Below are 13,144 nucleotides of genomic sequence, written 5' to 3' on the forward strand. Positions count from 1 at the left end.
TAAATAATGAAAAATGGAATTACCATATGATCCAGCAATCCCACTACTGGGCATATACCCAGATAAAACCATAATTCAAAAAGACACATGCACCCCAATGTTCATTGCAGTACTATTTACAATAGCCAGGTCATGGAAGCAACCTAAATGCCCATCGACAGACGAATGGATAAAGAAGATGTAGTACATATATACAATGGAATATTACTCAGCCATAAAAAGGAACGAAATTGAGTCATTTGTTGAGACGTGGATGGACCTAGAGACTGTCATACAGAGTGAAGTAAGTCAGAAAGAGAAAAACAAATATCGTATATTAATGCATGTATGTGGAACCTAGAAAAATGTTACAGATGAACCGGTTTGCAGGGCAGATTTGAGACACAGATGTAGAGAACAAACGTATGGACACCAAGGGGGGAAAACCGTGGTGGGGTTGGGGTGGTGGTGTGCTGAATTGAGCAATTGGGATTGACATGTATACACTGATGTGTATAAAATTGATGACTAATAAGAACCTGCAGTATAAAAATCAAACAAACAAACAAAAAAAAAACAACTAATACTAAACTTTCTTTGGGTTATTTGTATGGAAATATGTTAATATAAATGTTTCAGACATTACATGAAATTACTAAAAATCTTATATATTCTGGTATAATGTTATAAGTTATATTTCTAGTTATTACTTTAAAAGGTATATCTCAGAAATAACTAAATTTCCTTGCCATTTGCATTATTATGAACTTTCATCAAATCTTTAACCGTGGTCATTTTTAAGTCTTTTGTCATTTACAGACAGTTCTGGGTGTACTCTGATGGTTTTGCAAAAATTTTCCTATAAAAGGGTTTCATCTTCAAGGAATTCATGGAAAAGGCTCTGACGGTACAGGTTTCTGGTAACTGAGTATACTGCTGAACTGAATGAATAAGCATTTTCAGAACTCTAATGGAAAACTGATGAATTCATAAAAGTGCTAACAAAAGATCAAGATGAAAAAAAAATTAATTACATGGGACTGAGTGAACTGATGAGGATGATTATAATTTTTGTGACTTTCTGTTTGAATAAAATAAAAAAATCCCCCAAGTACTCAGAGGCAAAAAATATACAAATCATTTTTCACTGCAAAGTAAAGGAGCTGTTACAGTGGAGGATTACTGGACTGAATGTCAATATTATGACATAGTATGAGTGTGTTTCGTGTTTGGTAATTGCAATCATTGTTGCTTTTGTTGTGGTCCTCCATTTACAACGCTTGGTGTCAGTTTATTTATCCCTTGTAAAAATAAAATACAGTGTGTGTGTGTGCAAAAAAAAAGAACTTAAAAAGAAAAAAAAAGAAAGAAAAGAAATTGACTTTATGAGGGCAAGAGGGTTGAGGAGGATTCAGAGGATCATGATCCTATAGAGATCTCGTAAGCATTTAAGAATAAAAATATGTAGATGTTTTAATTGTGTAAATATAAAAGCTGGTATGCAGGGAAAAAAAGCCATGTCCCATGATACTGAGAGTATTAAACTCTTTAAAGCATTAATTAGAATAATGAGAATGCATTTCTTACATATTTATGTTTAAAAATCTCATTTCTACATACTTGGAATAGCCAGTTCTTTTAGTTTGAAGATTTGTCTTAATTCACAGTATTTTTTGCTTTGCTTCTTAGGTACCAGCAAAGTCCCAACGTCTTACTCAACAACTTCCCTACCACCACCTCCACCATCCCATCCGGGCAGCCAGCCACCATTGCCAGCATCTCACCCAACACAGTTGCCAGTCCCAAGTCTACCTCCCAGAAACATTAAATCTCCCTTAGATCTCAAGTAAGCAAAAGGTTATCTTGCCATTTCTTTGTCAATCTCTTGCCATGGATTTTCAAACTATGCTTGGCTGAATGCTGAGGGTTCCATGGTAAATTAATGGAGCCACAAAGGTGAGCAGTTGGCAGGGGGAAGACATGGCTGAGCAAGCTGCTCTTACACCACCATACGCTTGAGCAACTCTTATTTCTCTGTTTTTTCAGTGGTTTTCCCCTTAAGAGTTCATTTGAAGAAATTTTCCTGTGCCTTTTTAGAAGTTCTGAAGCATTCTTCAGGTCAGCACCACCACCACCACCATTAGCATCACCACAACCACCATTAACATCATCACCACCATTATCATCACCAACACCATAGCCATCACTGTCATCATCACCACCATCACCATTATCATCATCACCACCACCATCATTATCACCACCACCAGCACCATCTTTGCCATCATCACCACTATCACAACCACCATCACCACCATTATCATCACCACCACCACCACCATATTTTACTCACTGCCTATGATGTGCTAGCACGTTACATGTATAATCCTTATAACTTTGTTGAGTGGCTAGTGTTATCATCCTGTCACAGATGAGTAAATGGATCTTTACAGAGGCTAAGTAACTTCTCCAAATGTGAGTCAATGTCAGTCTGAGTCCAAAGAAAATGTGAGCTTTTAACCACTCTGCTAAATAACCTCCTTTAAGTAAAAAATGGAGGTTTTCTCTGAATATTCAGATTTTTTGGCTGTGTATTAAAAAACTAGGAAACTTATTCAAGCCCACTCTCACTTTTCTTAGATGGTAGTTTTAGAAATGTCAAAACTGTATGGGTTTTATGCACGGGCTCTTTATCCGTGATTTACCAGAATAGCTGGTTGAGGAAAAAGCAAGCAGAAGATTGGGATAGATGAAATGTTTTAAAAAGAAATAGCCAGACGATGGCAAGCATAGATTCCTTTGGCAAGTCAGAGTAGATCTTCCGTTTCCTCTTCTAGAAAATTGTTTTGCATGATTCTCCTTTACCGCAAGTAAGTAATATGCCAAAATATTTAGCTACGTTTGTTTTTCCTTCACTTCAATCCCCTACCAGATTGATATTCATTACATTTAAAGTACTTAATATCCTTAATCCTTCTGATAGAATCTATTAATATCAAAATCCGATTGACAGCTTTCCTTTAATGCTGATGATTACAATTTAGAGCAGAGGTTGAAAACGTGTTTGTCATGGGTAGCCAGCACTACATTTCACTTTATTAGGCTTTGGGTGGGGGGGGTGTGGTTAAAGGCATAACTGCAACTAACTAGAAGGTGTTAGAGCAGCTTAGTGGCTACAATCTTCTGTATAAGCTGCATTGTGCATTTATGTTAACTACATGCTCTTCCAGGCATTTGAGTTTATGAATCCTAATTTATGATAACCAGCTACCAAATAAGAGTGTAAGCCATCTGCCTACTAACATATGTGTCAAATAAATATGAGTTTAATTAAAATAACTCATATGTGTTCTTATATACACTTGATTTCTGTGTAAATTACTTTCCTTTCACATGTATTAAATCCTGTGTCTTTTTCCTAATTTTGTTCCTACTCTGATGAATTTAACCCATTAGATTTTGATCTTAGTACTTTTGAATTTCATTATATGACTCTATCCCAGCTCCTGGCTTCAATTAGGCTTCTGGATCCTGTTTAATTCTAGTGAGAAATTTCAGTAAATAGCTTGAGCATGAATTCCTGATAATTTCTAAGGCATAAAGACTGGTAACTCTTTGATTGAAGAAATCATGGAGAGGAGTAGGGTTTGGCATTTTTCCTGCTGTTTGGGAGTCCCCAAGACCACCCATACGTTTGATGATCCACTAAAAGGACACACGGGACTCAGCACATAGTAGTACTCGTGGCTAAGATTTATCCCAGTCACACTCTCCTTCTAAACCTGGCAGTGGACAGAGTAGGACTGCTCCTTTCTCCAGGTACAAAAATGCAATACAAGTGTAATGTTGCTTCCCAGGAAAACCTTTTAGAGGCAGCTTTTACTGAAAGCTGGCACCTAGGCACCTTCTGCCTAGCAACTACCAAAATACCAGACTTCTAGAAGGAAAGCAGGTGTTCACCGTAAGTCATGTTGTTTATACAATCTAGGCACAGCAAAGCATTCTTATCATTAGGCAACTTTTCCTATCAGTGCAGGAAATGCTTTCAGAGCTGAGTTCCCAGATACAAACCAACAGCCCATCTTGATAGAAGATTCTTTTAAAAATAGCAGCTTCAGGCCTGCTATGTTAACTCTTTTCTGTAAATCTACACCCTAGAATCCACTGTGATAAGGTGGAGAATAAAAAGTTATAAAAAGAAGAAAGGATTTCAAAAAGAGACCAGTAGCCTGGACTACACCATCATACCAATGCTGGTCAATTTCCCAACTTTGTAGGAAATTCGTGCAAAGTTGAAAAGAGTCCGCCAACCAGCCAGGTTCAAATTTTTACTTATAACAGTGTTTTCATCGGAAATCAGCAAAATCCACCAATTGTAATAAACTTAACCTCATCCCTATTTCCTTCTTATTAAGGACTCCTAATTAGAAAGTTTGATTCATCTAAGAGTTACTCTTACTCTCAGAAAAAAGATGGAGAGAAACAAGAATCTTAGATGTTACATTGCCTAGATAAGCTAGAACTGGCACATCTGAAAGTTAAATGTCAAATGAAGAGAACAGAGAAAATGAAAGCCAAGGGACATCTATAAGGTGATTTTTTTTTTTTTTAAGTAAAAATGTGGTGTATGGTGTAAGACTTTCAAGCTCCCATCAGAGAGCTCAAGTAAAATCCAAAATGAAGAAATATCTGGGTTGGAAACTTTCCCCCGAGCAGGGGAAGCTAGAAAAGACACAAAAAGGAAATGAAAGTAACATCGGTCTTGATATTCAGTCTCACAAATTTATATTTCATGTGAGAGGGAAATTTATGGAATGATTTTTAAGTAAAATTGTGAGTGATGTGTGTTCTATGCTTTTTCTTCTCACCACCACCCTCCCAATAATAATTTTTTGAGCCACTACTTTGTGCCTTTACATTAGAAATTCACAAAATATCAGTGAACAAAATAAAGACTCCTGCCCACATAAAACAGGGGGCAAGAGACACAAGGGGGAAAAAAATAATAAACAAGTAAAGGATATAGCATGTTAGGAAATATCAAGTGCTATAGGAGAAAGTAGAGCAGATTAGGTGGTGTAGCGTGAGGGTTGGGGACAGTCTGTTGCAACTTTAAAGGGACAGGTGAGGGTCGCTCCCCTTATAGGAAGTTATACTGGAGCAAAGACTCAAGGAACTGAAGGAGTTAGTCACACAGATATCTGGAGGAAGACCATTCCAGGCAGAGAGGACAGACAGAACAGAGCCCTAGAATGTCCAGGAACTCAGAAGGAGGTAGCTGGGGCTGGAGTAAATGAACAAGGGAAGGAATAGGAGAGAAAGACTCAGCTCATGCAGGGTCCTGCGGGTCATGATAGAGATTGCAGCTCTTATCATAAGTGAAATGGGAAACCCTGAAGAGCTAGAGCAGAGCAGTGACGTTCTCACACTTATGTTTTGTAAATATCACCTTAACAGCTGTCTGAAAAGGGACAGTTGGCAAAAATTGAAGAAGGGAAACCAGTTAGGCAGATAGTGCAGAAATGCAGGCAAGGTGCGGAGGTGGCTCTAACCAGGAGGGTACAGTGCAAGTGGTACGAGGTCCAGATTCTGGATATATTTTGAAGGTAGAGACTACAGGATTTGGGGTATGAAAGAAAAAGAGGATCCAATGTGCCTCCAAGGTTTGAGCCTGAGTAACTCCAAGGCTGATGTGTCCATCAACCGAAATGGGATTGGCTGAAGGTGAGCAAGTTTGGGCGTGGGGAAGATCAGGAGAGCCCAGCTATGTTAAGCTTGTGGCATCTCTTAAACATGCAAGCGCAGATGTTGAGGAGGCAATTAGGTATAAGAAGTGAAGAGTTTGGGAGAGCGTTCTTGGTTAAAAATATTTATTTGAGAGTCATGGGTGTATATTCCACACTTAAAGTCCTGACACTGTTAAGATCACTAAGGAAGTGAATTCCTAGAACCAAGAATTAGAACAATGAAGAACTAGTGCTCAGGTGAGGGACTGGCTTCCCAAAGGCATAAATGACTGATAAGGTTCACAGTTCTCCCCAGGGTATAGAGTCTGTATTGCTTAAGGCAAGAAAACGAATTGGGATCAAAGAAAGAATTTCAGGAGATCTCGAGGCCTTTATCACCTGCCTACTTCCCAGAAGTCACTTGTAATTAAATCTTTCACGTCAGTATGCCTTAAGAATGTGAAGAATTGGAGGCAGGTGAGAATTACAAATAATAAACATCTTCAAAAAGAAAGTAGTTGAGGCCAAAGTTATACTGTATTTTAAATTGTATTGTCTCCCCACCTAGTGGTCAGAAATCAGCTAGTTCCATTTTCTATTTTACTCAGACATCTGAAGAGGAACTGAAATGGGTCAAAGGAGCTCGTTGATCAGTTTTAGTGTTCAAATCAATATCTTTAGGGTAACGCATTTCTTGGTACCATTTTAAAAAATTAATTATAATTTTAACAGTATAACTCATTCATATGAACACAGAACCAATGGCTGAATATTGTGGTATACAAAGCAAATTACATGGTTACTAATAGTAATGAAACAGGAAAAGTGAAATAGTAAGAAATAATAAATAATGGAAATGACTAAGGTTGGAAAAGGAAAGGTCAAGCAGTTCTTACCCTGAGGTCATTCTTAGTCAGTGTGAGATTTTTCTTTTCCTGGCTCTAAAATTAGAGGAAAAGTAAGAATTTACCATTATAACCTTTTTGTTAGTTAGAAATGCTTAACACTTTTGACAAAATTCAAAACCCATTTATGATAAAAACCCTCCAGAAAGTAGGCATAGAGGGAACATACCTCAACATAATAAAGGCCATATATGACAAAACCACAGCCAACATCATTCTCAATGGTGAAAAACTTAAACCATTTCCACTAAGATCAGGAACAAGACAAGGTTGCCCACTCTCACCACTATTATTCAACATAGTTTTGGAAGTGTTAGCCACAGCAATCAGAGAAGAAAAAGAAATAAAAGGCATCCAAATTGGAAAAGAAGAAGTAAAGCTGTCACTGTTTGCAGATGACATGATACCATACATAGAGAATCCTAAAGATGATACCAGAAAACTACTAGAGCTAATCAATGAATTTGGTAAAGTAGCAGGATACAAAATTAATGCACAGGAATCTCTTGCATTCCTATACACTAATGATGAAAAATCTGAAAGTGAAATTAACAAAACACTCCCATTTACCATTGCAACAAAAAGAATAAAATACCTAGGAATAAACCTACCTAAGGAGACAAAAGACCTGTATGCAGAAAATTATAGGACACTGATGAAAGAAATTAAAGATGATACAAATAGATGGAGAGATATACCATGTTCTTGGATTGGAAGAATCAACATTGTGAAAATGACTCTACTACCCAAAGCAATCTACAGATTCAATGCAATCCCTATCAAACTACCACTGGCATTTTTCACAGAACTAGAACAAAAAAATCTCACAATTTGTATGGAAACACAAAAGACCCCGAATAGCCAAAGCAATCTTGAGAAAGGAAAATGGAGCTGGAGGAATCAGGCTCCCTGACTTCAGACTATACTACAAAGCTACAGTAATGAAGACAGTATGGTACTGGCACAAAAACAGAAATATAGATCAATGGAACAGGATAGAAAGCCCAGAGATAAACCCACGCACAATGGTCACCTTATCTTTGATAAAGGAGGCAAGATTATACAATGGACAAAAGAAAACCGCTGCAATAAGTGGTGCTGGGAAAACTGGACAGCTACATGTAAAAGAATGACATTAGAACACTCCCTAACACCATACACAAAAATAAACTCAAAATGGATTAAAGACCTAAATGTAAGGCCAGACACTATAAAACTCGTAGAGGAAAACATAGGCAGAACACTTTATGACATTAATCACAGCAAGATCCTTTTTGACCCACCTCCTAGAGAAATGGAAATAAAAACAAAAATAAACAAATGGGACATAATGAAACTTCAAAGCTTTTGCACAGCAAAGGAAACCATAAACAAGATGAAAAGACAACCCTCAGAATGGGAGAAAATATTTGCAAATGAAGCAACTGACAAAGGATCAATCTCCAAAATATGCACGCAGCACCTGTAGCTCAATATCAAAAAAACAAACAACCCAATCCAAAAATGAAGACCTAAACAGACATTTCTCAAAGAAGATATACAGATTGCCAACAAACACATGAAAGAATGCTCAACATCATTAATCATTAGAGAAATGCAAATCAAAACTACAATGAGGTATGACCTCACACTGGTCAGAATGGCCATCATCAAAAAACCTACAAACAATAAATGCTGGCGAGGGTGTGGAGGAAAAGGAACCTCTTGCACTGTTGGTGGGATTGTAAATTGATACAGCCATTATGGAGAACAGTATGGAGATTCTTTTAAAAACTAAAAATAGAAGTACCATACGACCCAGCAATTCCACTACTGGCATATACCATGAGAAAACCATAATTCAAAAAGAATCATGTACCACAATGTTCCTTGCAGCTCTATGTACAGTAGCCAGGACATGGAAGCAACCTAAGTGTCCATCGACAGATGAATGGATAAAGAAGATGTGGCACATATATACAATGGAATATTACTCAGCCATAAAAAGAAATGAAATGGAGTTATTTGTAGTGAGGCGGATGGACCTAGAGTCTGTCATACAGAGTGAAGCAAGTCAGAAAGAGAAAAACAAATACCGTATGCTAACACATATATATGGAATCTAAAAAAAAAAAAAAAGGTCATGAAGAACCTAGGGGCAAGACAGGAATAAAGACACAGACCTACTAGAGAATGGACTTGAGGATACGGGGAGGGGGAAGGGTAAGCTGGGACAAAGTGAGAGAGCGGCATGGACATATATACACTACCAAACGTAAAATAGATTGCTAGTGGGAAGCAGCCGCATAGCACAGGGAGATCAACTTGGTGCTTTGTGACCACCTAGAGGGATGGGATAGGGAGGGTGGGAGGGAGGGAGACGCAAGAGGGAGGAGATATGGGGACATGTATATGTATAACTGATTCACTTTGTTATAAAGCAGCAACTAACACACCATTGTAAAGCAATTATACTCCAATAAAGATGTTAAAAAAAAAAAAAGTAACACTTTCTTCAACATTTTTTGAACATTAAAAAAGAAAAATAGAAATGCTTAACACTTTCTGGAATTTGAGACTTGCTATATCAGTCATGCACTCCCAGACAGTCTTACCTAAGTCCATTAGCTTAAAGAAGTCACAGTTTTATAATTTATCATGTGTTAAATACAGGAAGTCGTGTTCAGAGAAAAATTCATGGGATTTCGTTTTCAGTGAGGTCAGGTATAGAACAAAGTTTTATATGTCACTTAGATTTCCTCCTTCTTCTTTAAAAAACAAACTGACAATTAAGAGCTAAAGTCACGGAATAAAGGTCATGAATAACGAATAAGGTATAAAGGTCAACAGTTCCCATCTTTAAAAGTCAGGAAATAGAGCTCTAATAGCTTTCTAAACATGACAGTCATAACATTAAATTAATTTTGCTTTTCCTATTTAATTCTGTATGCTTTGTTTATACTAAAACAAAGAATTATGGTGAAAGGCCTTCTTGAATAGACGTCCTTGTTGTAACAACTGATAAGCTTCCTTTTCTTCTTTACCTGCTCCCTCTGCTTACTTTTCTAGGACTTGGGTTGTGGCTAGTGTCGTTGTCTGTCTATCTCTCTGTGTGGCTTTTCTCAATGCCTGGAACACTTTTTTGAGCAGTTGGTGACAGTTTGTCTGGGTCTATCCTTGACACTCACCTATTTCTCCCCCTCATCTTTCTTCCTTTTATTCTTCACTGTTATTCCTATTCTTAACACTATTTCATATTTAGTGACTATATTAATGTTCTATATATGGTGAATTCAGACCTATATAAAACTAAAATTTATATGCTATAATGTTGGTTCCATTAATATATGTATGCATGCAAACATTATCTACAAGTAATAAATGGTTTACATTAAAGTACAGGCGTATATGTATGAGTGTGCTATGCAGATCCCCTTCATTTTGCAAATATTTGTTATTCATCCAAGTGTTTCAGGAAGTAAACTGCAAGTCCAGTAGTCTTTTTGACTTATATTCTTCTTCAAAAATGATAATAAACAATTCACCTTAGTAATAAGTGTTTGTTTCTTAGTATTACTAAGACATCGTTAATTTGGCCAAAAAAATCAAAGTTCTATACATAACAGGAATTATTCTAATAGCTTCCTAAAAATGACAGTCATAATAATAAATTAACTAACAGAGTGATAATCTCTTTATTCCAAGGGCTTATGGTCTTGTAGTAGGAAGAGAGACCTGAAAGTAATTGCTCTATAATTATAGCAATCCAGAATAATCTCTGTAGTGAGCAATGTATGACATATGGAAGCAGCAACTGTGTGAGCTTGGGGGAGTTGGGATAACTTCACAGAGGAGGGACTGTTTAAGAAGAAGCTTAAAGATTTAAAGATTAAGGAGGGCCACAGCAGGGGATGATGAGAAGGGAGAATTATTCCAGAGAAGGCAAACAGCAGGGGCTAAGCATGGAGGAAAAAGAAACCAGTGTTCAGAGAATAAGTGAATTCAGTATTAATATGTGAGAAGAAGACAGTGTAAGAAGAGGAAATATGGAAATTAAAACTGTAAAAGAGGAGGACTGATCTTAAGAACTGTATACCGTGAAAAGAACTATAGATTTTATTCTGTAGAATGTCAGTGTATTTTGATGTCTAAGGTATTTATATCTTGTGCTTTTAATTAATATTCAATTCACTAAAGTTAATAATGCAAAGGCCTAAATTATTTTAAATACTTAAATTCACATAATATAACTTGCTATGCAATTTATATACCTAGCAATTTTTATTTGAATAAGAATAATTATTTTCAGGGGGATCTCTGATTAATGATTGGAAAACTCAGACTAAATTCTTTCAAATCAATAGTTATGTTTATAATAAATTTAAGTAATTAAACTCCCTTACATGTTTCACATTACGTGTATAAATTTACATATGGAATTTTGTTTTTAAGCATTTCCAATATGTGAATGAATAAATTTCATAACTCCACTCAGCAAAACCTCACAAGAACTTAAAAAACTCTTGTAAATCTATTACACCATATCCACTTCTCTTATATACTCCAACTGCATTTGCAATTGGATTTTTCTTATACTTTTTTTTAATTTTTGAATTTTATTTTATTTATTTTTTTATACAACAGGTTCTTATTAGTCATCAATTTTATATGCATCAGTGTATACATGTCAATCCCAATCGCCCAATTCAGCACACCACCATCCCCACCCCCTCACAGCTTTCCCCCCTTGGTGTCCATACGTTTGTTCTCTACATCTGTGTCTCAACTTCTGTCCTGCAAACCAGTTCATCTGTACCATTGTTCTAGGTTCCACATACATGCATTGATATACAATATTTGTTTTTCTCTTTCTGACTTACTTCACTCGGTATGATAGTCTCTAGATCCATCCATGTCTCAACAAATGAGCCAATTTCGTTCCTTTTTATGGCTGAGTAATATTCCATTGTATATATGTACCACATCTTCTTTATCCATTCATCTGTCGATGGGCATTTAGGTTGCTTCCATAACCTGGCTATTGTAGATAGTGCTGCAATGAACATTGGGGTGCATGTGTCTTTTTGAATTATGGTTTTCGCTGGGTATATGCCCAGTAGTGGGATTCCTGGATCATATGGTAATTCTATTTTTAGTTTTTTAAGGACCCTCCATACTGTTCTCCATAGTGGCTGTATCAATTTACATTCCCACCAGCAGTGCAAGAGGGTTCCCTTTTCTCCACACCCTCTCCAGCATTTGTTGTTTGTAGATCTTCTGATGATGCCCATTCTAACTGGTGTGAGGTGATACCTCATTGTAGTTTTGATTTGCATTTCTCTAATAATTAGTGATGTTGAGCAGTTTTTCATGTGCTTCTTGGCCATCTGTATGTCTTCTTTGGAGAAATGTCTATTTAGGTCTTCTGCCCATTTTTGGATTGGGTTGTTTGTTTCTTTAATATTGAGCTGCATGAGCTGTTTATATATTTTGGAGATTAATCCTTTATCCATTGACTCATTTGCAAAAATTTTCTCCCATTCTGAGGGTTGTCTTTTTGTCTTGTTTATGGTTTCCTTTGCTGTGCAAAAGCTTTGAAGTTTCATTACGTCCCATTTGTTTATTTTTGTTTTTATTTCCATTACTCTAGGAAGTGGATCAAAAAAGATCTTGCTGTGATTTATGTCAAAGAGTGTTCTTCCTATGTTTTCCTCTAAGAGTTTTATAGTGTCCGGTCTTACATTTAGGTCTCTTATCCATTTTGAGTTTATTTTTGTGTATGGTGTTAGGGAGTGTTCTAATTTCATTCTTTTACATGTAGCTGTCCAATTTTCCCAGCACCACTTATTGAAGAGGCTGTCTTTTCTCCATTGTATATCCTTGCCTCCTTTGTCATAGATTAGTTGACCATAGGTGCGTGGGTTTACCTCTGGGCTTTCTATCTTGTTCCATGTTGATCTATGTTTGTAGTAGAGCCTGAAGTCAGGGAGTCTGATTCCTCCCGCTCCGTTTTTTTCCCTCCAGACTGCTTTTGCTATTCGGTGTCTTTTGTGTCTCCATACAAATTTTAAGATTTTTTGTTCTAGTTCCGTAAAAAATGTCATTGGTAATTTGATAGGGATTGAATTGAATCTGTAGATTGCTTTGGGTAGTATAGTCAATTTCACAATATTGATTCTTCCAATCTGAGAACATGTTATATCTCTCCATCTGTTGGTACCATCTTTAATTTCTTTCATCAGTGTCTTATAGTTTTCTGCATACAGGTCTCTTCTCTCCCTCAGTAGGTTTATTCCTAGGTATTATATTCTTTTAGTTGCAATGGTAAATGGGAGTGTTTCCTTAATTTCTCTTTCAGATTTTTCATCATTAGTGTATAGGAATGCAAGAGATTTCTGTGCATTAATTTTGTTTCTTGCTACTTTACCAAATTCATTGATTAGCTCTAGTAGTTTTCTGGTGTCATTTTTAGCATTTTCTATGTATAGTATCATGTCATCTGCAAACAGTGACAGCTTTACTTTTTCTTTTCCAATTTGTATTCCTTTTATTTAT

General features: G+C 36.5%; 1 protein-coding gene across 7 annotated transcripts in view; it reads left to right on the plus strand.

The window, feature by feature from the left end:
* FYB1 (FYN binding protein 1) overlaps positions 1–13,144 on the plus strand; it is a 180,392-nt gene that overhangs the window by 127,566 nt on the left and 39,682 nt on the right. For all 7 annotated transcript variants that reach the window (XM_082453722.1, XM_082453723.1, XM_082453725.1 and 4 more), the window contains one exon: positions 1,669–1,825. In XM_082453722.1, coding sequence (XP_082309848.1) covers positions 1,669–1,825 — 157 coding nt within the window. The remainder of the gene's footprint in view (positions 1–1,668; positions 1,826–13,144) is intronic.

Source organism: Balaenoptera physalus (assembly GCF_965194825.1).
Source record: "Balaenoptera physalus genome assembly, chromosome: 3".
Classification (NCBI taxonomy): domain Eukaryota; kingdom Metazoa; phylum Chordata; class Mammalia; order Artiodactyla; family Balaenopteridae; genus Balaenoptera; species Balaenoptera physalus.